This window comes from Poecile atricapillus, chromosome Z, assembly GCF_030490865.1.
Source record: "Poecile atricapillus isolate bPoeAtr1 chromosome Z, bPoeAtr1.hap1, whole genome shotgun sequence".
Taxonomy (NCBI): domain Eukaryota; kingdom Metazoa; phylum Chordata; class Aves; order Passeriformes; family Paridae; genus Poecile; species Poecile atricapillus.
The window spans coordinates 135,139,936-135,164,723 of NC_081289.1; the positions used below are offsets into that span (position 1 = coordinate 135,139,936).

At 39.0% G+C, this 24,788-nt stretch overlaps 1 protein-coding gene across 1 annotated transcript; it reads left to right on the top strand.

The window, feature by feature from the left end:
• The first annotated feature begins 4,239 nt into the window (after window positions 1-4,239).
• On the top strand, window positions 4,240-24,176 carry AMACR (alpha-methylacyl-CoA racemase). Its single transcript, XM_058827614.1, has 5 exons — window positions 4,240-4,576; window positions 7,143-7,286; window positions 9,805-9,965; window positions 14,540-14,726; window positions 23,382-24,176. Exons 1-5 carry the CDS (start codon window positions 4,318-4,320, stop codon window positions 23,789-23,791), a joined length of 1,161 nt encoding a protein of 386 aa, XP_058683597.1. The 5' UTR covers window positions 4,240-4,317; the 3' UTR covers window positions 23,792-24,176.
• The last annotated feature ends 612 nt before the right edge of the window (window positions 24,177-24,788 follow it).

The window sequence follows — 24,788 nt, forward strand, 5'->3', positions numbered from 1 at the left end:
TATACTGGGATGAGAGAGGAATAAATGAACATATAGAACATCTTCATCCAGTAACTCCATCCAAATATACAGTTAACAAAGTGACTTTACTGTAGAAAATAGTGCACACTAACTCTAAGAAAGATCAGCAGAACTAAATTAACTGCAGCTACCTTAATTTTAGAATAGTTTCTGAGGGATTTTTTGGGGGGGGAGGGGGGTGGGGGGGTGGGGGGGGGTTGTTTGTTTGTTTGTTTGTTTTTGGGTTTTTTTAACCCTGGCAGTTTTTCTAACAGAAAAATGCTCCAGGCTCTTACAGCATAGTAAAGATGATGAAAGTCAAGGGAATCTGCAAAGACTAGAATTTCAGGCCTAGAAATTGGAATTCAGAGATTGTGCCGTTCTGCCACGTGCAAGTTCTGGTCTGCAGCTGGAAATGCTGGATGGAATTTAATTTGTCTCCTGTTCATTTTTTAACTAGAAAATAGAAGAAATATGGGTGTTTTAAGGAAAATTTTTCAGATACTGCATGACTTCAGGTCAACATTTTCCTTCCTCCAAGACTACCTGCTCTACAGAATGCTTACTCTGTCAAATCATTAGACTCACAAAATAAGTATGGTAAGACGCAAATTAAATGGCTCATGGGCAAAGTGATGGAAACAGTTCATAAAAATAAAGTTTCTCAATCCATTGCCCTAGCAATGCAGGAGAAATTATCTCTAGTGAATGTAGCAGACAGCACTATCTGGCAGGAATGGCTCACTGGAGGTAAGTTTAGGGCAGGGTGGTTAAACAGTAGTTCATGTGATGTCCAGCATAGACCTCAAGCTCAGTATTCAGGCAAATAAAATGTGGAAATAATTCCAGTCTAGAATTTCCAGCCCCCAGCAGTTAATAATAAACTCACAGGGATTTATTTTCTCCTGATTACCGAAAGTAAAGATTAGCTATATAAAGCTTCTTGCCATTTTCTTCATCTAAATCATGAAAGCACAGTACTATCATAAGCTGTGTCTGAAAGCAAAAAAATATTTTGCTTCAGGTACAAGGGTTGAGGTCCAAAGTACAGAAACCATCGTCACAGGCATTGGTAATTTGTTTTCCTACTTCCCAGAGTACCAGGGGGCAAATTTCTGACAATGTGAAAGTTAAAGGCAAAGCCTCTTTAGTACAGCTGGGACAGATCATCACCTCAGTGACTGACTGCACTAAAAAAACTTGCAAACTGTAGTTTTTCATTAATATGTCTATTTTAGTGAACAGGGCAGCTTATACAATTACTTTCTGTGAATGAAACAGAGCTTTTATTTCTACATCTATAATTCATTATCTCAGACAGACATAGCCAGATTTTCAAGTAGCATGAATTCACAGCTGCTTTAAAAGAGTACAATGATCTCAGGATAGAGTTTTTGCCACTGAGTAGTGGGAGGTACACATGGGAGAGCAGCAGTGCACAAATCCACACTCACACAGAAGCACAGAAACAGAGAAAGGCAAAGTGATGCTCCAAGCTAATGAACCCATTGAAATGGCATAGATTCAGGTGCTGCATTTGGCAAGAACATTGTACAAGGGACAGTGTGTCTGTCACAACAGCACAAGATTAGAAATCTTGTTAGAAATGGTTAGTGGTTAGAAATGTGGAGTTATCACCCACACTGTCTTTGTGGATCTCAAGAAGTGTTATGAATAGAGCACAGCTTTTATTCAGACAAGGCATAAATGTAAGCTTTGGGATAAAGTAAGGGTTTGAAAGCTTTGACAAGTTTGGGACACAGAACTACCATCACAAAATCCATGAGAATCTTTAAAGTTCTACATTTCAGTTTAATGCAGGTATCTTTCAATTTACTAGAGAAATTCCACCTGCTACTACATTTTCAGGCAATATTTGAGATATTATAACAAACGTAATTTTTGCTTTCTCATTTAACAAAAACAATATAAACTGTACAGAGATAAGTATCTCTTCAGCCATGCATCAAGATGGACTAAATCGTAAACAATATATATGTGAAAGAGGAGAATCCAGAGTTTGTGTACAGCTGTAACTTCACTTTGCTGCCTTAGTATTTTTCCAAAGGACTGAAATGTATGGGTAATTGTAACCAACAAATCTGAGACCAAAAGACTGGCATGCAGTTTGTATTGAAAAAGTGCCTGCATCCCTGCAAGAAATGTTGATATAATTCACAGTAAAGATAATTTTAGTCTTTTAACACTGACTGTGAAATATGCATTTCACAAAATGACTCAGCAGCTCACTGTGATTTGTACACATCATTGAGTACATGTACACAGTATTGATTACTCACGTAATACAATAAAGCACACAAAAGCACTCCAACACAGCGTGGATTCAATCCCAAAAGAACTCCTTTCCTATACCCACTACTCTGCAATGATGAATTCATACGGCCTCCTGATTGCTGCTGATGATTAATAAGAAATATTAAACGGCATCACATAGATGAACATCACACTGTTTTTACTGCAAGCCCATGGTAGAGATGGTCTCCTTCTTTTTAACAAGTTGGTCTGCTGACCAACTTGCTGCTTCAGAAGAGTTTGCTGAACTCAAATCACTACCCTTCATCTTATGGTTAATTAGAGTATTTTTTTCTCTCTCATGGCTATTTATTTTTTGGCTTGGTAAAATCCAATTTTACAAACTGGAATTAATGCTCATAAAATGGTGCCCTCACCTCCCTGAAACTGAAATAACTTAATAGGGTTCTGACTTAAATGCTTCTGCCACTGTAATTCTGATGACAACTAAACAGCAGGTGCAAAGGACTGCTCAGTTAAACCACAGCAAAATCCAGACATTATCCAGTGTGTGATTATGGTGTTATTTAGACAGGGTAAACTAAAGAGCATCAGGTGAAATCGAGGGTGACACAACAGAAATTGCTTGTTCATATTAAATACAAACTCCAAGATGTGAGGGGACAAATTAAACTGAAAATAAGTCAGAGAAACTGTCACAGTAATATCATAATGTCTGTGAAAACAAACCCTTCTATGGAATAGTATCTCTAAGGCAGGTGGATAACAAACAGAACTAGCCAGCTTAATTTGAATGAAAAAGCAAATACTTTTCTCCTGGCCATTTCTTGTGGGTGGCACCATAGTAGTAGACATAATCAGTGCCTGCATTACAGGACCTGGTGTTTGTGTAGAAAATGAAGGGTAGGCTGGTGACAAACCTGTTATTGATGAATGAGAAAAAATTATGCGTTCATATTAGCAGCCTTTACACATTTTTGTAGTCTAACCAATTTTAAGAAATGTATAAAATGAGCATGGGACTGATATTAAGGTCTTTTCTCTCTGCTTCCTGGTAACCTGAAATACCAGGAGCAGGGTGTAAGTTTGAGAAGCTGAGTCAATGTAATGCCAAAGGCTTCATTACTCTTTCTGCATTTATGTCTGTTCCCTGTAAGCAGTTGATGCTGCAAGACTAACAGGGCCAGACAGCCCTCTTTAAAGAAACATCTGGTGAAAAGAAACCCCAAGTTTTAACCACGTGTCCTGTTAATATCCCATCGTGTGACCTGGGGGTGGGTGCTGGCGGTGTGGGTTTTGGCTCGTCCAGGTGCCCCAGGCATAGCTGGACCCTCAAACTGAGAACCGCTCCCCCTTTTCCTAACAACGGGCACAACCCTAACGGGGGACTGACCGACGACACCCAGCCTCAGACTTCAAAGTTTGGACCTGACCATGCTGGAGGTCTTTTCCTTCCGGAATGGTTCTGTGATTCTGTGACTTTCCCCGCCTTAGGCTGTACGGGTGTAAAACCCCACGGTTTCCTTTGTTCCCTGTTTCCATGGATCCCTACATGGAGGCAGCAGACTGTTCTGACATTTTTTGTTATTTGGTTATTGGTATATCAAGGTTAAATTATTTTAAGGATTTGGTTCTCCGAGCCACTGCTATGGGAGAGCTGGTGACTGTGAGTGGGGGAGGCTGTGCAGCTGCCAAGGGCACCTGGGCTCAGGTGGTGGGAGTCTGAGGGCCAGGGTGGCTGGCTCCCGGATGTTCGTGACAAGGGGACCTCTGTAGCACTCAGAAGTTTTTCCAAGAACAGCTGCGTGCCGATCCCAGCAGGAGGAGACTGCCCACTCCTCGCTGTGAGCCGGGGTGGAGGGCAATGGAGCCGCTCGCGGGCTATCACGGGCTCGGAGTGAAAAACCACCGGACGCGGCAGGCCCGGTTTTCCTGGGCGAGAGGCGGCTGGAGCCTGCCTCGGGCCCCGAGGCCGCTGGAGGGCGGCGGGGTGGCCCCAAGCCGCCTCCGAGATCGATGTGAGGGCGCTCGACAGCGGCGGCGATGGCGCTGAGCGGGGTGCGGGTGCTGGAGCTCGCCGGACTGGCGCCCGCGCCGCTCTGCGGGATGATCCTCTCCGACTTCGGGGCGCAGGTGGTGCGAGTGGACCGCCTGTCCCGGTCCGGCGCGGCCTTTGAGAACTCAGACGTGCAGGCCCGCGGGAAGCGCTCCTTGGCGCTCGACCTGAAGCGGCCGCAGGGCGCCGCGGCGCTGAGGCGGCTGTGCGGCGGGGCCGACGTGCTCATCGAGCCCTTCCGCCACGGTGAGGGGCTGCGGGCGCCGGGGAACCGCGCCGGGGCGGCTCTGCTGCCGCGGCAGCCCGGGCCGGGCTGTGTGGGGCGAGCGGGAGGTTGGAGCTGCTGGGCCGCGGGGTGCGGCGCTGGGGGGCTCCCGCCACTTTGTGGCCTCTGCTGGGCTGAGTGGGAAGCGGGCAGGGGACGGCTTTAGAGGTGTATTTCCTGTGACTGGGGTTGCGTGCTGTGTGGCGGATTTGTGCAGTGCAGCCGCAGGGAAGGGCCGGCGAGAGCGCTGAGACCGAGCCGTGCCACCCCTGCCGGGCTCGGGAGGAGTGTCCGAGCCGGGGGTCACACCGAGCTGCGGGAACCATCCTGCGTGATGTGCAGGCCTGCTGCTAAAGTCCAGCTCATATTACGGTGGCCGTGCAGGTCAGCGTTCGAGCTTACAATTCCTCTGGAAACAGATCTGACATTATGGTTACACATTTACAAAGCACATATCCCAGGGAGGTGAATATAAGACTGTGTGCTAAATAGAGTAGTATGATTCTGTTTTACAGTGTTACTCTGATTCAGGATCAAATCCAGGTTGTGAACTACAGTCTTCGTCTTCAAACATAAAATTTTATTTTAGGAAGTTTCTTTCCACAAACTAATCACTTCCTGCCAGTCTTAAATCTACTTTATGAACACCTGCCTTGTATTTTTGCAGGTACTTTGCATTTTTAACATCAGGTTAAAAATAAGACAAATTCTTCAAATACTCTATTACAGAATTTTTCAGTTTTTCAGAACTCTTTTAAAGAGAACTTTTGGTTCATTTTTTAATTACAATACACATATTTACTAGTTTACCACATTTCAGTGCTTAACATCTGATTTTCAAGTAGCAAAATTAATTTTTTTAAGGTCAATAGACTTTTCAGGTTGACCATGTGCCCTCCATTTATAAGCCATACACAAGTATGTAACTGATGGCTATGTCAGTGTGTCCCAGTGCTCCTTGAGGAAGCTGTTCTGTTAGGAAAAGTGCCATCAAGGTCAGGCTGAATAGGGCTCTGTATACACAAATCTAATTGAAGATGTCTGTGTTCCCAGGGGATTGGACTAGGTGACCTTTACAGGTTCCTTCCAACCCACACCTTTCTGAGATCATGCTTCATTGAGGAGCTAGCTGAAATGTTTTGGGGATTTTACAGACAGGTCAGAAATAGGAGACTTTATCAGTTAGACATTGCACATCATAGATTGTGTGTCACAAATAGTTATTTTCTTTTGAAAAATGGATTTATTCTTACCTTAGAATTGTTTGTTCTACTCCCCAGAAGCTGAGGAAAAAAAAAAAAAAGGTAAATTCCATTTCTTCCTTGTAGCTGATCTCCTGGTTTTTCCTTATGAAATTTTGTTTTCTTTGGTTTTATAGGCACTTGCTGGGTTTTTTTCTCAGTTGGAAGGGCAAGCAATTTTGTAACTAGATATTAGATTTTAAGGGTCTGTAAGTGAACTAGGCAAATCAGTGACTCTTCATGGGACTGGTAGAAAACAGTGAGAAGGTGAGAGGACCCAAGTGGCTGAACAGTTTCTTTCAAGGCATGTATGACCTTACAGCAATGACTTTGTGAGACCAGAGAGGTTATTTGTTACCCTGTTTCCACTTGTGCATTTGAAAATCATGCACTTTGCCAAGTTTCACTGCTTTCTTCTTGGCAGTAATCACTTACCACTGCCCAGTGATTAATGCAGTAGAAATGGGTTTTCATAAAATTGGCAGTGTAGTAACAGTATGGATTAGTTTTGTGAAACAAGCTGGAGTAGTAGATTCTGGGATGGAACAGGCATTGAAGCTACATTATTCTTTCCATTCCAAAACGTGTTGCCCTGTAGTGCTAGTATAGATCACAGGTAAAAGTCTGACCAAGCTGCACTGTACCAGCAAGAAAGTATAATTTATTTGCAATTCATATTTCTTCTCTGTTTTATGAGTGCAAGATTAAAATTTTAGCCTTAATTTTTGTAAATCCATGCTGATTCAATTTATGTGCCACTGATTCTACAAGTTCCTTTTTCCCTGCGTTACAAAAGAACATACTTACTTGTGTGTGGTTCCTGCAGATCATCTGTGGAATACTGGTATGGTCCATGCACATCAGTGAGTTAGAACACACAGGAACATGAAGTACTGAGAAATGGTGAGGAGAGTATATTCCAGTGAAATACAGATGAAATTTCAAGTGATTTTAATACAGAAAATGTAAGAGTTTTCTCTTCCTCTTTTTTCCTTGTTTGACAAGCCTTTGGTAGCTTTCTCTCTCATCCAGTAGTGCATGGTTTTCTGTCAGTCTTTTGGAGAAGTAAAACAGGAAGAAAAGGTTAAAAAAAAAAGCCCCTAAAGCCTAATTTCCACTTGGTTTATATTAAAAATTGTTGGTAATTTATAATGTTCATGTTGTAACATGGACACTGAAGTAAAATGTGCTACTTCAATAAGCACAGTTGAGTTCTGCTGTTGTATAATCTAACTTTGAGCCATTATGTTTTGAGTATTACTAAAATTAAATGTGAATTAGAATTCCTTGCTTATGTCTTTTTAAGGTGTCATGGAAAGACTTGGGCTTGGCCCAGAGGTCCTTCTACAGGAGAATCCCAGACTCATCTATGCTCGACTTACTGGGTTTGGCCAGACAGGAAAATATGCCAAGTCTGCGGGTCATGACATCAATTACTTGGCTTTATCAGGTAGGATGTAAAATTCCCTGTTAAATAAAGTTTCTTTCCTCTCTTTGATCAAGACTCACGAACTTGTTGAAGGCAGATAGCTCGAAATTTTTCTGAGGTGCATGCAGTCTGATGAAACACCTGATTTCAGGTGTCTGTCAGTGAAATGGGGCTTTCCTTTTCACTGTGCTTTTCCCTGATGCTTTCAGTCACTCTGGCACTTACTTAGCCCCTCTGTAAACTTCCTCACAAGTCAAAAATTGGTCAGAAGAAGTGAGGATGTTTTCTGCCAGGTTATTAAGGTGAAGCAGTCCATTGAGGGATCTAACCAACCAGTCAGCACAAGAAGGCAGGAAACATGTCCTGGGCAGGTAGTTTGTTTTGCCAGCAGCAGCGAGCTGTTACAGACTGGATCAGCATGTCTACACTACTTTCCTTCCTTTGTGCTATTCTATCTGAACAAAGGATCCAAATGTTTATCTGAAGAGAGGACTGAATATTTTCTTCAGGGCCCCTCTCCTAGAAAATCTGTATACTTATAATCATGAAAGGGCTTCAGATTATTTGATGTGCTTGTGAGTGGATTTTTTTGAGCAAAGAAAACATAGGTAGCACAAGACAATTGAGCTCTTGTGATTTTCTTCTTGTAAATATGTCTCCATTGATACCAACTGAAGGGAAGCAGGCTTCAAATAAAGTGGAAATGCTACATTTCATTAAGGTGTTGTGGACATTATGCTAGTTTTAAGCAGTATGATTTTACAAGAATGCCGTAGCAAACAGAAACAAAATTACGCACCTCTGGTGCTGCCCGTCCATGCATGGCCCTACCTCCTGCTCCTCACACTGCTTCTGTCACTGACGCATCTCTAAGCCTGTGAAGGAGGAGAGAAAGTGACCTAAAAGTTCTTGGTTTCCCACTGGATAGATAGTTCTTTTAGCCCTAGGGAAGGGACAGAGCAGAGGCAATGCAAACCTGGTGATGTGGTATCACCTATTACGAGGACTCATAGTGTTGTGGAATTAAATTTCTTTAGGGATGGATTCGGTCTTCCCTCGTGGAAAACTGTTAGAGTAGAAAAGATTAAAGAAAAGATGTCTTATTTGAAACACTTTTAACTTCATGTTAAGATGATTTCAAAGTATTAGGATATTTTTGTCTGTTATTAGTGGAGGGAAAGAGTTAGTCCAGAAACAACATGGTCTATCCCTACATTAGTTTGTAGTGTTTTCTGGTTTGCAAATAGAGTGATTTTTTTTTTTTTAACTGGAGCTGATTTAATCAGTAATGTTTTGGTTAGTGATACCTTCCTAAAATAAATTTGCTTGAAATTTCACAGATGAAGTTTTTTTTGCCTGTTTAAAGGAGATAGAACAAGGTGTTTGAGAGGTATCATTCCTTAAAAATGAAATATCATATTCTGAGTATTTTCCTAATGAGCATTGGCTTCCCTTAACTAAAAAACAGTTTGTGTTAGGGACTCCTAGGAAGTCAGTATATTAACTTTCTGGTGCCTGTGTGTCCTGGGGTGACAGTCTTTTAGACTATTAAAAGGAAAGTTTTAGGCAGCAGCAGGGGTTTTAGTCCTGCACTACAGGATTTGGAAACCCTTTATACTGTGCACTCTATTGCTTGCCTGTAGGAAGTGCATTAGACCATCAGTTAACCAAACTCAGAATTATACAATTCTCAGGAAATTCTGACTATGTATTCTGCAAGTCTCAGACCTCAGGCTGCAGACATAGGAGAGGAATGATCACACTGCTGTTTCTTGCTTGCCCAGAGGGAATCACTATTAGGCAACTACAAAGAGTAAGGTCACAGTAAAGAGGTTATCAGGATGGCAGAGAAATGCTAACAAATTCAAAGCTCTCACTGAAGTAAACTGGCTTAGCCTTTGCTCTAATTCCTTTCGTTTCTGTATAATTGCTGGCATAAACATAGGCTCCCAGTGTTTACACTGCATGCAATCAGAGATAACCTTCCTGTGCTAGTCACCTGTTCTTATATGTTACCTTTTTTTCCCCCAAAGGTAGTTGAAGAGGGAGGACTGAAGCACAGTTGGCAGTGTGAGATCCTTTTTTATGATTATTAGTTCATTTGTTAGGCGCACATAAGACTACACATCTGCATTTTTACTTCAAAATATTCAAAGAAGAGCAGTTTATCAAAGTGTCTTTGAGACACATTCATAATGCCTCTTACACGTGAGATTCAATGCATGTACCAAGTACTAATATAGAATTACTGCACACAGGGTTGGATTTTTGAAATAAATTTTTGTCCCTATATAGTCAAAATGTCAGTGTTTATCTGTGAGAGTTTTGTTGACCTCTTTAATTAATTACCTCTTCACTAATGTGATTTTATATATTTTTACTCTTGTGAATTGAAGAGTCAGCAATGCAGAAATAGAAAACATTAGAAAATTGTTTTATGCCTTATTTATTTGCATAGATAGAAAAAATTGAAACTTTAACTGTAGAAAGGAATGTTTATAATTTATGCTTATCTTTGCTTTTTTTTCTCTTTTGTCAGGTGTGCTGTCAAAGCTGGGTAGAAGGAATGAAAATCCTTATGCACCTGCAAACCTGCTGGCTGATTTTGCTGGTGGAGGTGTCATGTGTGCACTGGGCATTGTTATAGCCCTCTTTGAACGTGCCAGATCTGGCAGAGGGCAGGTCATTGATGCAAGTATGGTAAGATTTTTCTCAAGGAAATTGGGATTTCCTTGGCTTTCTTGGGTGTTCTACTCTAAATCTGAGAAAGGGAGGAGATCGTAAGGTTTAAAATTGAGAATTAGGGAAAGCAATTGGTCTCATAAAATGGTTATTTCTTCACATGCAAGCAATTTTCATGAATCACTGCTGCCATAACATCCTTATGACAAGGAGCACATACTGCAGCCTCTCCTCTCTCTCTACTTTTGCCTGTCTGCCTTCCTCCTTCACAAAATATTAGCTGTATATGAAGAGTAAGTGTGGTGTATGGAGATAGGGTGTATAATAAACAATTAGCTTACTGTGTAACAGAAAAAATGACAATACTGTTGGAATAAAAATTGCATTAGCTTTATTCAAGATACATCTTTTAATGAATTTGTGGCAGGTCATGTCTTATTTAGAAGCACTGTTTCCTGGGATAGTTACAGTGGCCATTGATCATTGCCAAGAAGTTAAACACTTTGTGAATGTGCTGTAAAAGGAATGAAAGGCTAAATTAGCTTAATAATGAATACTATGAATTTTTTTCACTGGAAGGCTACCCACTTACATGCAAAGGAAAAATATTACTTACATTTATCCTTGAAATTTATGTTATCTGCAAGTATTGTTTCTCTCTTGTTCTGCTCTCTTTTTAAAGAATGTTGCAGTTAAAATTTGACCTCTGAGACATTGTACAATGAAGACTAAGGTTTAAGACTAAGCCATAAATATAAATTGAAAAAAAAAATACTTTAATTGAAACAAATCCCTCTGTTGAAGTGGTCTTGAAGAGAGTAGAACAACAAGAGATGTTGGATTTCTTGACTACAGTAAGTTTTTGACTAATTCACATGATGATGTCAGAAGCAGTCCATGGCATTATGGTCTAGATGTAAATTTTGCAGAAATAGTGCAAAACAGGACTAATGTTTTTACTGCAACAAAAGTTTTAGTAGCTGATTGTCAAAATGAAAAACATAACAAGTGTAGTTCTATAGATATTTGTTGGGGTTTTTTTCTGTGTTTTCTCCAATAAGCTGAATGACGGATTAGCAATTGTATTTAGTAAATTTACTGAGGATACATAAATGCGAAGGACTACAAGTATGTTGGACTTGGATTCGAAATTAAAATGACCTTTTCAAATTGGAGAATGTCCTGAAAAAACTGGCTGCCATTCATGGACATTGCTACTCTGTAGTCCTCTGTAGGCAGAAACAATTTGCTGCACAAATGCAGTAAGAGAACAATTGGCTAAAGTACAATCCTGGGGGTTTGTAGTAGTCACAAGCTGAACATGAGTCAACAGTATCATGCTATTACAAAACACATACATACTGTATTAGGATGTATAAACAGGAAATAGAGCCAGCAAAGTTTCTGAAGTAATTATTCTAACCTATTCAATGTTTATGAAGTGTCAGGAAAATAATGTTTCGGATGCTGACCATTATCTTTCAAAGTTGCTAATTTGAGGAAGTCCAAGTAGCACAACAAAAATTATGACTCTAAAAACATGATCTAAAAGAAGAATTGAATGAGATTGTGTATATGTGAAAGAAAAACTGTGGAGAATTGTGACAAGTCTTCAAATACTGAAAAAAGATACTTCTTGTAGTTTGTAGTATTACCAAATTTTCCTTATCATACTGCAGAGAATTAAAAGAATTTTTTAGAAGAAGAATCAGGTAAGTCTGCTAGTGTTCTAATGAAATTTGTAGCTCGTTTGGAGTGGACTGTGTTGTGGGGTTTTTTTAATCCCTTAAAAATTGTCCCTTCCAATTTTTTCTTGTCTCATCATAATTGTGGAATTTACAGTTCCCTGCTGATGTGCCTGGTGACCTGTGAAGTGCACGGAATATTGTCCAGTGTCATGAGATGTACTTTACCTGGCATTTGACCGTATTCTTTGTTTCTTGAACAGACTTTCAGTGACAGAGTTGATGAAAATCTTACGTGAATCTTTAGCAGTAAAGACTGCAGTAAATTGGCTGGTGCATGAACCTGTTTTTACACCTAAGTTTTTTTTTTTGTGGAAGAAAATATTTTAAAAATCACAATACTGTAGCATTTCAGCTGTCTTGTTGTAACACTGTTTTTTGTTTGAGAGACTCTTTACTTCAGCTGTCGTACAATTTAGGTAGCCTGAATATGTTAATGACTCAGATACATGGTAGAATTTTCTACAGTAGAAACTGCACTGTGCAAAAAGTAGACACTGGGTCCTGCTTTTCATCTGTGTGTCTCAGAAGAATTAAGTGCCTGGCTTGAACTGATTTTTGCTGGTTGTTGTCTCTTCTCATTGACTCTGGTAGGGATCATGGCTGTCTTACAGGAAGCCAGATTGTTGCCCACGTGGAGTGGACACTGATGTGACACAGTAGGCACAATTGTACCTCTACATTCTTGCACCACACTGGAACAGAGGCATGTGAGTCAGGGCCACAGTTTGGGTGCACTAGTTTCAGCCACAGAACCTTCTGCTGATGGTAGGCATCTGACTGAGCATAACTCACTCTTTGTGAAAAGACAGCCACAGGAAAACATACCAGTAGTGATCGCTTGCATAACAGTCTCATGGCAGGAGCATTTAGCAATTCAACAGAAGACTGAGGTTCCAGGTTTTTCTCAGCCTGGAGGTACTCAAAACCAAAATTCCCACATCCTAGAAGCCTCCACCAGTCACAAGGATAGCTTAGGTTGGTATGGATTCATTCCCACTTCTCTTTAAGCTGTTTTCAGTCGGTGGAAAGAATAGAAGACTTGTGGAGCAGCCAGGTCATCATCGGGGTGAAGCCTCTGGATTCCTGTGCCTGCTTAAGAGACTGCAGATGTTCTTAATGTGAGGGAGACATGAAACACATGAAACTACTATAGTTATTCTGCAATTAGACTTAAGTGGAGTCTCTCCATGTTATCCTTTTCATGTTGTAAAAGAAGGTGACCACATTAGCAAGTGTGTGGTGTTATTTTTACATGCCTTTGGAGGTCTGGTGCAGTCGTTAAGGCACTTTTTTTTTACTTGTCTCTGAATTGCAGTGGGCCTCAGGCATAATCTAGCTGTCTAGTTGCGAGACAGAGATATTGCTAAAGTCCCTATACCAGTCAAAACCAGATGTGCTTATTTTAACTTAAGTGTTTCCAGGTTAAGTAGCATACAGGTATTGTGCAGGTGCTGAGTAAGAGTTTTGTCAGCACCAACATTTAATTTTTAGTTAGGGCTTATTCTAATATTTTCCCTTTTATAATCCTTACTTTCAGTGCTTTTTGTGAAATATTACTTTTTGTTATTATGAGCAATGCCAGATAATTTGTAAAACAAACTTTATTTTAACATCCTTGCAATAATTTTGCAGATATGCAGATGAAGGTATGTAGTATTTTCTCATAGGAAAGTACTTTAATTGACTTCATGTAACAATGAGGCTAGAAGTATTCCTGTCCTTGAAGCAGTACTAGAGAGGAGCCGAAGTAACATTCATTAAATGAAGAAGCCCTCTTGACTGCAATTTGCATGTTCTAAATTTTTGCATAGAAAGGTATAAATTAATAGATCATTCTACATGAAAATTTGGTAGCCTTTTTTATGGTACAGTATCTGTGCTTTTCTCTGAAGACAATATTACGCTCATGCAGCTGAAAATGCATGAATCACGTGATACTCAGGATAAAACAGCTCAGCTTTTAATCTGTTCAACTGGAATGTTTCTGGCCATACACTAGTAACTGGCTTATCTTTCCTTACAGTACTTCCAATGCAGTTGAAAGAAAATCAGTTGTGCTGATGAGAAAAAACTGTAGGATGTGATTTTTCTTGAAAGACTGGCTCAACCTTGGTAATCACTGAAAGACTGAACAAACCGAATTTTCATCTAGGTGTACTCCACACAGACAAAATTTTGAGGAGCAATTTGGAATGGGATTACCCATGTTTTCTAACACTGTATTAATCAGACTCTTGTCTATGTAGAGATTCCTTTGCTACCTGTGTGTAGCTGCCAGAGATGACAGTAGAAGAATAGTTTTTGTTTAAATTTAGTGTTGGAAGTTTTATTTGATTTCCTTTAATTTTTTTTCTAAAAATAGCAATCTTCCTATAATCAATATATTTTAAGGAGATGAAAGCTTGGTATTTATGGGGCTGGTACAGGTATCTTGTTTTCCAGAGGTTTAGAAGGTGTTGATAGCTGTCAGATGCTTAACGTTGTATAGAGCCAAGAAGCTTGTCCTATCACTTGAAATTACTCACTCATTGTGAACATCTAATGACTCTAAACTAGCTAAATGAGGAAGCTTTGTGCATTGAAAATGTGTTATCCATCTGAAGCTGCCTCAATACATTTATGCTCTTTCTTATTCTCTAATTCTAGATGATTTCCCATATGCAGTAATTGAACAGTAATTGAAAATTTTAAGAAATGAAACTTCTTACCAGAGATTCTTTTATTAAAAATCTTAGCAAAGGGCAGTACAGGTAGTAGCTTTTCGTTGTTTTGTTGTGTACAGAATTTGGGTAACATTCCAACTAATTTACTGGAACTTTTATTTTTTTTCTCTAAATCTTCAAGGTAGAAGGAGCTGCATACCTAAGTTCTTTCCTGTGGAAATCACAAAGTTTGGGACTTTGGAGCCAGCCTCGAGGTGAAAACCTGCTGGATAGTGGTGCGCCTTTTTATGAAATCTACAGGACCTCTGATGGAAAATTCATGGCTGTTGGTGCCCTTGAGCCTGTATTTTATAACCAGTTAATAAAAGGTGGGTGTGTTGGAGCAATTGTTTCGTAACAGAAGAGTATTACTGAGTGAATTCTTTCACAGTAGGTTTTGATTCATGATGCATGGTTCACGGGAGCCTCTCTTGGAACGAAAAATGTAAACTTCTTTTCTCTGAATTATTATAATTGTGAAATCAAGGGGCTCTCAGGCAGAGATCTGGGGATAGGAATAACAGTTCTTTACTAGTATTTATAACAAGGCAAACAAACAACAGTAACTACAGCGTTAGCAAGAAAACAGAACCAGGGACCCCGTGAGAGCTTTCTCGGCTGAGACGGGAAGGGATGGAGGAGAGGCTTTGCTTCACCAACCCCCGCGGGCAGTCAGTCCCGGTGCTCCTGCAGGGCTCTGAGGAACACTCAGCTGGAACAGCAGGGATGAGCTGAGATCCCGGGCCTGTGGCTGAGGTGGATCAGCAGCTCTGTGGCAATGCCTGGCACTGCAGTACAGCCTGGCAGGACAGGGGGTGCAGAGGCCCACAGAAGAGGAAGAAGAAGTAGCTCTATTTGTGTTACGGTGAATTCTTTTCTGTAAGTAATAACAGCTCTGAGTGTGTCCTTCCCTGAAATCGAAGAAATCAGACAGCTAGTAGCTGGTTCCGCTCTCATTTTTATTTGCGCCCTTTCCCCCTGGGGCTAGCTAAACTTCCTGTATTCTCAAGTACCCAGTAAGTACTAGCAGTCAGGTTTCTTTGAAACTAATAGAGAAAATTCTATAGGTGAGAAGGAATAAAAAGAGACTTAACATTCAGTAAAAAACTTTTTCCTAAAAAATGGGATATGTGATTTCTTTGTAAAAGCCAAACACTTCCGGAAACTAATTGGGTAGTTGTGTCACAGTTTAATTTACTTTCTTTTTCTAGCCATTGATTTATTTCCTTTTTACCATTAGCAGCTGCACTTAAATTGTAAGTTTTCTTTTGGAGTTATTGTAATGGTAGTCTGTGATGTGACTGAATACTAAACAACTATTTCTGGAAATCACTTTTTTCAAATGATTGTGAATATACTTTAAAAACACCTAATTCTTTGGAATTGGAAATAGAATTTCAAGCAGTTTTTATTATTTGTACTATAATTAAACATAAAACCTATTTAAATTGTTTCAGAAAGCAATATCCACTGGAAGTAGTTCATAGTATTTCTTGATAGAAAAAAAAATTGTGGGAGTAAATTCTGCTTAAATAATTAATTTCCACCACACAGTTTCAGAGTGCTTCTAGTGTCTGGCTAAAATTGGATATAATATTTATATTTGACTATGACTCTTTGAATACGACCATTAATCATGATTTATCTCTTCAGTAAATTACAATGGGTTATGCAAAATATTTAACTGGATGAAATCAAAATGAATTTTCAGGTGCATCTTCACTTCTGAACTTGTGTGCTTCAAACCTTTTATCACCTGGACTCTTAGCTTATCATTAGTTAAATCTTTTTTTCTGTTGTGCTTCTCTGGTAGATTGCCATGCTTTCCATACAAAATATATAAAAATATAAAAATTTCATGAAAGAATTTAGTATTTATTTTTTTGTTGCACAGGATATGAAGACTATAAGCAGTTCTCAATTTAATGTTAGTTTTGGTTCAAGGAATGAGTTCAAGGAATGTCAGCAAAGAATTCCTAAAGTGGAAGTGGATGTACCCAGTGTTTTGTGAAGCATGTTTGTCTGTGCATGGCTCACACACGGCCAGTCTTGCATGTCAGGAGAGTAGTTCCTTACTCTTGCCCAGTCTCTTTCCCACTGATTATTCCTTGAATTGCAACATTCATTGAATTGTATCCATTCTACAATTTGTACTGGCTTTGCCTGGGATAGAGCTGAATTTCTTCTTGCTGAGATTTGGGTTTGTGCTGGAAGCAGTGCTGTTACAGAGGGATGTTTCTGTTACTGGTGAGCAGCTCTTGCACAGCACTGAGGACTTTTCTCCTCCTCACCCCACTGCACCAGCGGGAGGGCTGGGGTGCACATGAAATGGGAAGGGATCACAGCCAGGACAACTGAGCCCTGCTGACCACAGGGATATTCTGTACCATAGGACTTGGTGCTCAGCAATAAAACCAGAGGGGAGGTTGGTGGGTGGTCGCTGCTCAGGGACAGGCTGGGCATTGGACAGTTGAGGATGAGCAACTGTTTTCATCTGCAGCTCTTGTCTTTCTTCTGTTACAGGGTTGTAAGGTGGGGTATCCCTTTGGTGAGCAGGATCCCAAAGAGAGAGCTTGTTCTTTATGCTTTGGCTTTGTTCTCTTGCAGCCTATGATGCTCCCCAAATTCTTGCACAGCTGTAGCTGTGAATGGCTGCTGCTTTTGTAGCTTAAAAGAGTCCATGCCATTGTGTGGAATATCTAAATTGATATGTGCTGCTTTGTGAAATATATGAGGAAAGCTACTGGAGTGACTCAGGGACACGTCCAACATTATGTTGGACAGATCAAATGTCTGCCTTTGGAAATGCCATATTCTTTGCTGAAGAGGATGGTGCTTTTTGTCTCTAATTGTTCTGAGAATAACTTGTTTGTAGACTTAATTTGTAAGCAACCTGATCTTGAAAAAGAAAGTAGAGTTGATCATTCCACATTAATTATTTGCAGTTCTTGGAAATGTTTTTCTCATCCGATCCCATGAGATTTTCTTGCTTGCATAGGAGTTAGAGAACAAAAGTAAATATAATAATATAATATAAAACTGTATCAAAGTAAAACGCAAGCCCCTGCACTGGGAGTCAGGTAATTTGGAATTCCAGTAATATCTTCAGGGAGAATGCTTGTATTAAATACAAAGCAAATGAGAAAAAAATACGGCTGAATACTCAAATTCCCATATGTTTGGCTTAAGTGATCAAACACTGGCCTACAGTATTCAGGGCCTGCAGTATTTTGTTCTTTGGAGACTAAGTTGAATCACACTTAAGCTACAGAACTGGGTTAGAATCAAAAAGCACAAAAATTCTGCAATGGGGTGTGATTCTGTTTGTGACACTTTGTGAACTTTTTCTGGACTGTGAATGTTTTCCTGCTTTCTTTTATTGGTCATTGTTCCAGGGCGAGACTTGGGCTTTTCTCTCTCAGCCAGGTTATCTAGAGAGAAGCCTCTGATGGATGAAACCAGTGGTCAGGTGATATAACGTGGTCTCTGTCTTCTTTAGGTAACTCTTTACTGAGGAAAATGCTAAAATTCTGCTTTTCTTTTAGTTGTTTCTCAAAAATTTAGAGCATAAACTTAGAGAAACAACTTTGAATTCATTATGTTGGGCACCCACACTGGATTACTTTATTTTCATGTTTGAAAGTACTCCTTATGCTTGCAGTGCAGAGAAGTTGCTTGTTTTAACAGCTGAGGTTTCAAAAATAGTTATTCCAGCAGTAAAGAACGGGTGTCTGTCCACTTGTAAGTGCACAACAACTGCAATCATTGTTGCACTTGTTTCAGTCTGGTTCTGCCATATTTAAAAAAAACAACTTATATGCTGCAGTCTTTGAGGATATTTTGTGTTTTGCCTTTGATTGTATCACTATCTTTGCTTGTTTATGCTCAGTGAGTTTCCTTTATTTGTTTTGTAAAAGTGCGTTGTTTAAATTGGATGACCAAACTCAGGATTTTCTCACAATATTGAATTTAAAGTAACTGGTCTTTTGTTATTGTGTTTGAGGTGCACATCATGATCTGTTCAGATTTTCACATAGGAAATATTTATTTTTTTCAGTCCTTAGGGTTTTAGTCTTTTTGAAGCAATAGTGTACTAAATTAGAACACTACAACCTTCTTGTAACTTAGGGATTATTTCCTTTCTGGGATACCTATCGCAGAAATTAAATTCAGAAATTAAGCCTTTGAAAATTATAGGAAAGAGAAAGGTGCCTGTGAGAGTTGTATTGCTCTTTCACAAACCTGAGGATCTTTGATTTATACTGAGTCGTCTCTTCCAGGCATTAACTCCAGCTTTGAAGTGGGTTTAAAATGGTGTGTTCCAGTTGCACTTTCCATAATTTCATTTCATAGCTTTTCTCCATATTTCTGGTCAGTTCTGCTGGTGAACAATTTGGTGCTGTTCCAGATAAAATATATATAGACTTGATGTCTCTCTGTCCATATTCAGAGGGTAGATTAGTTTTGCCTCTCCCATAGAATGAGAGTAACAAGGATATGAGTGCTGCAGATGTCAGTTGAAGATTTAAGGACTGCAGAATTGTGAAAGGAGTGTGATTTCTAAACCATTTGTCTCTGCTCACGGAATTCTGCTTAGCCAAAGCAGAACTGATTTCCTTGTGGTTTTGGTTCACTTCAGTGTTTCCCTGCACAGTTCCTGCAGGTACCCATTGCTGAACCTGAGTGCAGTTCATGACATGGTGAGGGAAATTTTATGAAGGCTGCAGAGGGAAACTAAATACCAGAAAATAGAGCATATTAGTTTGAGAAGGTTGTTGGCTTTGTAGATTGTACTCAGCAGGGACATTTGTGTTTATGCTTGCCAGAAACTTATTAATTAAATAAATTTTTAAAAGGCTTTATGAGAAACTGAAGCTATGTAAAATAGATGCAGTAGAGAAGTATTTTGGGCTCACTATTCAACAGAAAAAATGTCTTTCACCTGACCTGTGAATTGTTTCTGCAGGTTTGTTCTGTTTTTTAGCAATAGATACTTAGTCTTGCTGCAGCCAGGATGCAAGTGGCGTGAAAAACACAGTAAATACTGTGGAGCAGGTGAGAGTAAAGGTTTGATTCCTAGTTGTATGATGTAAAGTCAGTTACACAAGCTGAACTTAGTGTCCACTTACATTGATGTGGAAAGCACTGACAGTCACTGAAGTCCTGAACTTTAGTTCGTTCCCTATAGTACCCCTTTCATACTACTTTAGTACTACTACATTGTATTATTTCTGTTGAAAAAATTAGGAAAAAAATAGGAAGCAATTAAAAAACATAGTTTACATCATTATGAAGGATTTCTATGGGACTCTCCATTTTGTGATTGTGAAGTACTGTGTATTGTGTTAAAAATCTGCTGATACACTGAATGCAATACCAGATTGTCGCTGAGACATGCAACATGGATAAACAGTTATGAGTCTAAAACTTTATGGTTTAGACTCAGTTATACATAATGTTATGTTTTATTTTCATTTACTTACTATCATAAGCCTTAAACATTGTAGAGAGCCAGGCTCTTACTGCATCAAAACATTTGCAATTGTGGTAATTAAGTATGTAAACTTGGAGTACGGCTATGGATGCATTTGCAGTGAGGCCTGGTAGTAATGTGAGCCTGATCAATAGTCATTTTATAAAAAATCCTTAAGTTTCAGAAATGTTGGGCAGAGAAAAAAGTTTTGCATAGTTAGTTTAATGAAAATTCACTACTCTGTTGGAATATTTGGAAATTCAATTCCCACTCACAGTGAGAACAAATTCTGTTTAGTCAGAAAAAGCACAATGGCCTTCACCTTGCAGCTGTTGTTTGGGCCAAGTTAAGGTTTCCCATACTAGATGATTGTATTCAGTCATGTTAGGACAACATAATTTCAAAATTACTCTGCTATGACCATGCATTTTTGAAGAGAAAATTAGCAAGTTAAACCAAGAAGATCCTGAACAAAACTCTGCTTTTAAAATAGTATGACTGAAATAATATAAAAATCTCTTTCAATTTCTGACATAACAAAGCAGCTTCGCTGATTTATCTTATGAATGTTGCTGGTTTCTCTCTCTTGAAATTGGTGCCTGATTTTACTAGAGTTCGTCTAAGAAGTTCCATTTCTAGGTAGAAATTTCAGTTTGCTGCGTCAAATGTGGGGATATATGTCAATAAAGCTATAGCATTTGAAGGAGATTTAAAGCTACATCATTATAAGGAGACAATTTTTTGGTTTTCAAAAATAATTTCAAAACTGTATTAGAGTAGGTTGGCTGGGCTTTTCCATACAAAAATCTTAGATGAAAATATGAACAAAAAAACTTGGAACTAAGTTGTGATTGCTTTATAAGATACTCTGTAAAAGATACTTTGCTTTTGATTACATTGACTGTAGCCTGTGCTCCTGTGGTATCCCAGACAATTCTGTGCCATGTAATAGTTTCCTTGTTAAGTCAGTCACTCCTGCTCTGATACTGCTCATCTGCACCACAAATGGTAAGCACAAGCTGGAAAATGAGAAGTTGTAGTGCTTAAATGCTTTCAGTTCATCCTGTTTAAAGTCGAAATCTTCAGTGGTAAGCAGAAAATGAGCATGTAATATTAAATTCCAGGTTCTGCATATTGTTCCAGTTTGCCAGAGTATGTGCTGTGAGACTCAGCCAACTTCCCATCTGCCACAATCATCAAAAATAATTATGTAATGGGATAATAGTAGAGCTCTGCTCATGTTGGACTGGCTGCTAGGAACCAAACCATAGTAAGAAAATGAATACTGTGAAACAAAGTTTCCACTTGACAAGTTTGCATGCTTTGAGACAGAAGCTCAGGTAGTGAACATACACTTCTGTGGAAGGTAAATTTGTCTCATGTCATAGTTCACAAGTAAACTATACTGCACTCTTTGTCTCTAGTGGAAGACTTTGAAAATCAATAATCTAATTTTGAAGATACTGCAAGCTTTTATTTAATCATGATGTTCAACCAGTGTGAGTTACCTTCAGCTGATCTCATTTTTAGGATGACATGAATGGTTATGGACACAGGAGTGTAAGGTCAGTGATTTAAGGTGCATATGGCTTGATAAAACCGCAAGGACTGATCATTTGTAGTATCTTCTTCCCTGGTATCCACAGGCATTTCTAATAAGATGTGAAAATACTTATTTCATCTTTGACTGTGATGAATTTCTTCTGAGAGTGAACAACTGCAAGGCTGTGTTTCTGAGTCTGGAGACTGGCAACTTCTGTGTGTTTTCCTTCAATGTGCCAAAGTACAATTTCAAAGCGTGTATTCATTTTCTAAAGTATGTTTAATAATCTTGTGATCAACGGTGAAATTCTTAAATACTGTGTTAAACTGGGGGGGTACTGAAATACATATGGTACAGATTGTGAATGGAGAGAAAGAACTTAATGAGCAGAAGAGAAGGCGTTATCTCCCTTTATTCTCCCCTATATGTTTCAGCAGCAATATATTTACCCTGCTTAGTGGTAAGAAGCCATAGAAAGACATTTTAGGTGTTTTCTGCCTATCTACAGCTAAAGACAAGAGGAGGTATGCATAAATTCTGCCTGTAAACAGCCCTCTATTACCCAAGCCCATAACAGTTGTTTGTCTAATTATCAGTCTGATACCAGATAACCAAAGATATAAAAAAGAATGCTCAAAATTCAGTTTTGTAGAGCTCTACATTTTCTTTGCATTTTATAGGGAGCTGCTGTTTTCTAAGAAGCTCATTTGTTTTGTTACTTGTGAAGCATTATGATGATAGTTGTTTCCTAGTCTTTCTGATTTCTCAAATTAACTTCTTTCATATCCCTGCTTTTTCTGAATTTTTCCTGCTGTGTTCATGTTCCTGAATTTTAAAGTGGGCTGTTAAAACAGCCTTCAATGTATCACTTCTGATTTCTATTTGAAATCATATACTCTTCTTATACTTCTGCTAGTACTACTGTACTATCTCAATTTTGTAAGTGTAGTTCAATTGCCTTCTCTCTTTCTTGTTTCTACCTCCTTTTTGAGACAATCTCTACAAGAAGTGATAAAAATTCTTGCATCTCCTTGAAGTAGCAGAATGAAAGAGCAGAAACTGCAGAGCAGAATCCATGAGGACAGGAACAGATATTGAAAACTGGCAGCATAAAAGAGATGTAAGCTCCACAATGAGAAGGGTTGTGACACTTAGTTCAGGGATAGACCTAGAACTTGCCTACTTCAGGAAATTGTCATTACAAGCCTACGTGCCCGTGCTTTGCTCTGCTGTCTCAGAACGGATGTGCTTAGTGCGTACTAGGATGGTCCTTGGAACTGAGATGGCAAGCAGGGTTATTGAGCAGTTAGTGAGAGAAAGGGCTGTGGGAATTGGAACCTGGGAGCTGTGCTGGAGCAGAGGGAGCAGGAGATACTGTGGGAGCCTCTTTGGGCAGTGGAGTGAAGAAGCAGGTCAGTCAGCCTGCAGGCACCTGCAGCTGAGCTGCCACATGCAGATCAAGCTAAGCACATCCATCCACACCATCTTCTCCTCTGTGGCATAGAAATAACCCCATGATGTTGAACTTCAAACACTGTAGCCTGCTGAATGTCCAGGTCTGACAGATGTGCTGGCACCTGAGAGATAAGTGTATTGCTGTAGTCCAATCAGCAGATTTCTGTGTTGCTACTGCCAGGAAGAGAGTAGGATACCTGCTTTACAATCTTTTCTCATGACATTATTACCTTGAGGCAGCTGCTGCTTCTATGAAGTGTTCATACAAATGAGTGTTTATTATAGGTACGTACTTAAAAGGCTGTAGATGATGCAGTTTTAATCTAATTCCAAGTATCATAGAACATTTTATTCCTCTGCTCCCTGCCCTTCACAGATACTCAAATAAAGTTCAAAGTGACTTTAGTATTGCCTGCAAAATACTACCTTCATGAGGAATATACTTAGTTGTGGGAAGCACTTAGTAAATTATCTAAACCGTACTACAGATAAACTTTGCTCTTCTACTTTCAGGTCTTGGGCTAAATTTTGATGAACTCCCTGCTCAGATGAGTTTCTCTGACTGGCCTGAAATGAAGAAAAAATTTGCATCTATATTTGCACAGAAGACACAGGCTGAGTGGTGCAGCATATTTGATGGCACTGATGCCTGTGTGACCCCTGTTTTATCCGTCAATGATGCTGCCTCACATCAGCATAACAAAGAAAGAAGTTCTTTTATCAAAAACGATCAGGGAGAGATAAGTCCTAGACCAGCTCCTGTTCTATCAAGGACTCCTGCTGTTCCATCATGTAAAAGAGATCCTTTTATAGGAGAGCACACAGAAGAGATACTTCTAGAATATGGTTTCACGAAGCAAGAAATTGCTAAACTTTATTCTGATAAAGCAATAGAATCCAATAACCTGAAAGCTAATTTATAATTTCTGACTATGCACATCAGATAAATTACAGGCTGATACTGCAAGCTTTTATGCTTTAAAATTTAACCATATGATAAATAAATGTTTGCATAATACTGCTTTTAAATAATTTATATTTTTCAATTATTGACATCTTTAATTTGAAAACAGTGGGACTTATGTACTTGTGTACTGGGATGATCTGTTGTGTAGAATGATACTCTAATTGCATTCTGAAGATATACACAGTTTACTTGGGAAGCACCTGTAAACTCTCAGAATGTTTGTTTAAATACTGTATCCTTTGGCTTGATTACTTTAATTCTTGGTTACACCACTGATCTGTAATACATGTTGTAATTACCTGAAAGCAATTCTTTTAATAAAATATAGTTATATTCTTAAATGAGTGATTGTGGTGTTTATTCATGAATTAGAAGGGATTTTTTATCTGTTTTTTATATTAATTAATTTGCTTTATTATGCTGAAACTATGGTCTAACTAAGCTATTGTCTTATGTGCTGCTGCAGAGCTATTATCTAAAGTTAATCTATTTAACAGCCTGACTATATTTTCTCGATGCAGTCTTATATTACATTTGGAATATCAGCTTGGCTAGAAACTAAATTCAGAATAATTTTTTTTATTTTTAAAGTATCTGCCAACTAATAATCATTTCCTTTCCTTTCCAACTAATAATCCTTTCCTGTCCTTATGGAAAAATTATAGGAAACTTTGCTGCACAGGTTTTAAACAATGGTTATTCCATGTTGGTTTTCATTTCATTCAAACTTGAACTGTCATTTGAAATTATCTCTTTCAAGGCAAAAGAAAATTTGCTTTAAAATGAATTAGTTATATGGCATTAATACAGTATTGTCTAGTCCAAGGTATGAGGAATTAAGACATGAAGGGTTTTGGTAATTTTGTCTGTGTTTTGCTGAAGATTGGTTTGTTGGTTACAAAGGCTTCCAAAGCTGAGGTATACTTTAGCTCATTTTATGTGTGTTCTGGCAA

Coding starts and splice junctions, on each gene's coding strand:
- AMACR (XM_058827614.1), top strand. CDS start 4,318: ATGGCGCTGAGCGGGGTGCGGGTGCTGGAGCTCGCCGGACTGGCGCCC. Junction 7,287..9,804: donor CAATTACTTGGCTTTATCAG/GTAGGATGTAAA, acceptor CTCTTTTGTCAG/GTGTGCTGTCAAAGCTGGGT. Junction 9,966..14,539: donor AGGTCATTGATGCAAGTATG/GTAAGATTTTTC, acceptor TAAATCTTCAAG/GTAGAAGGAGCTGCATACCT.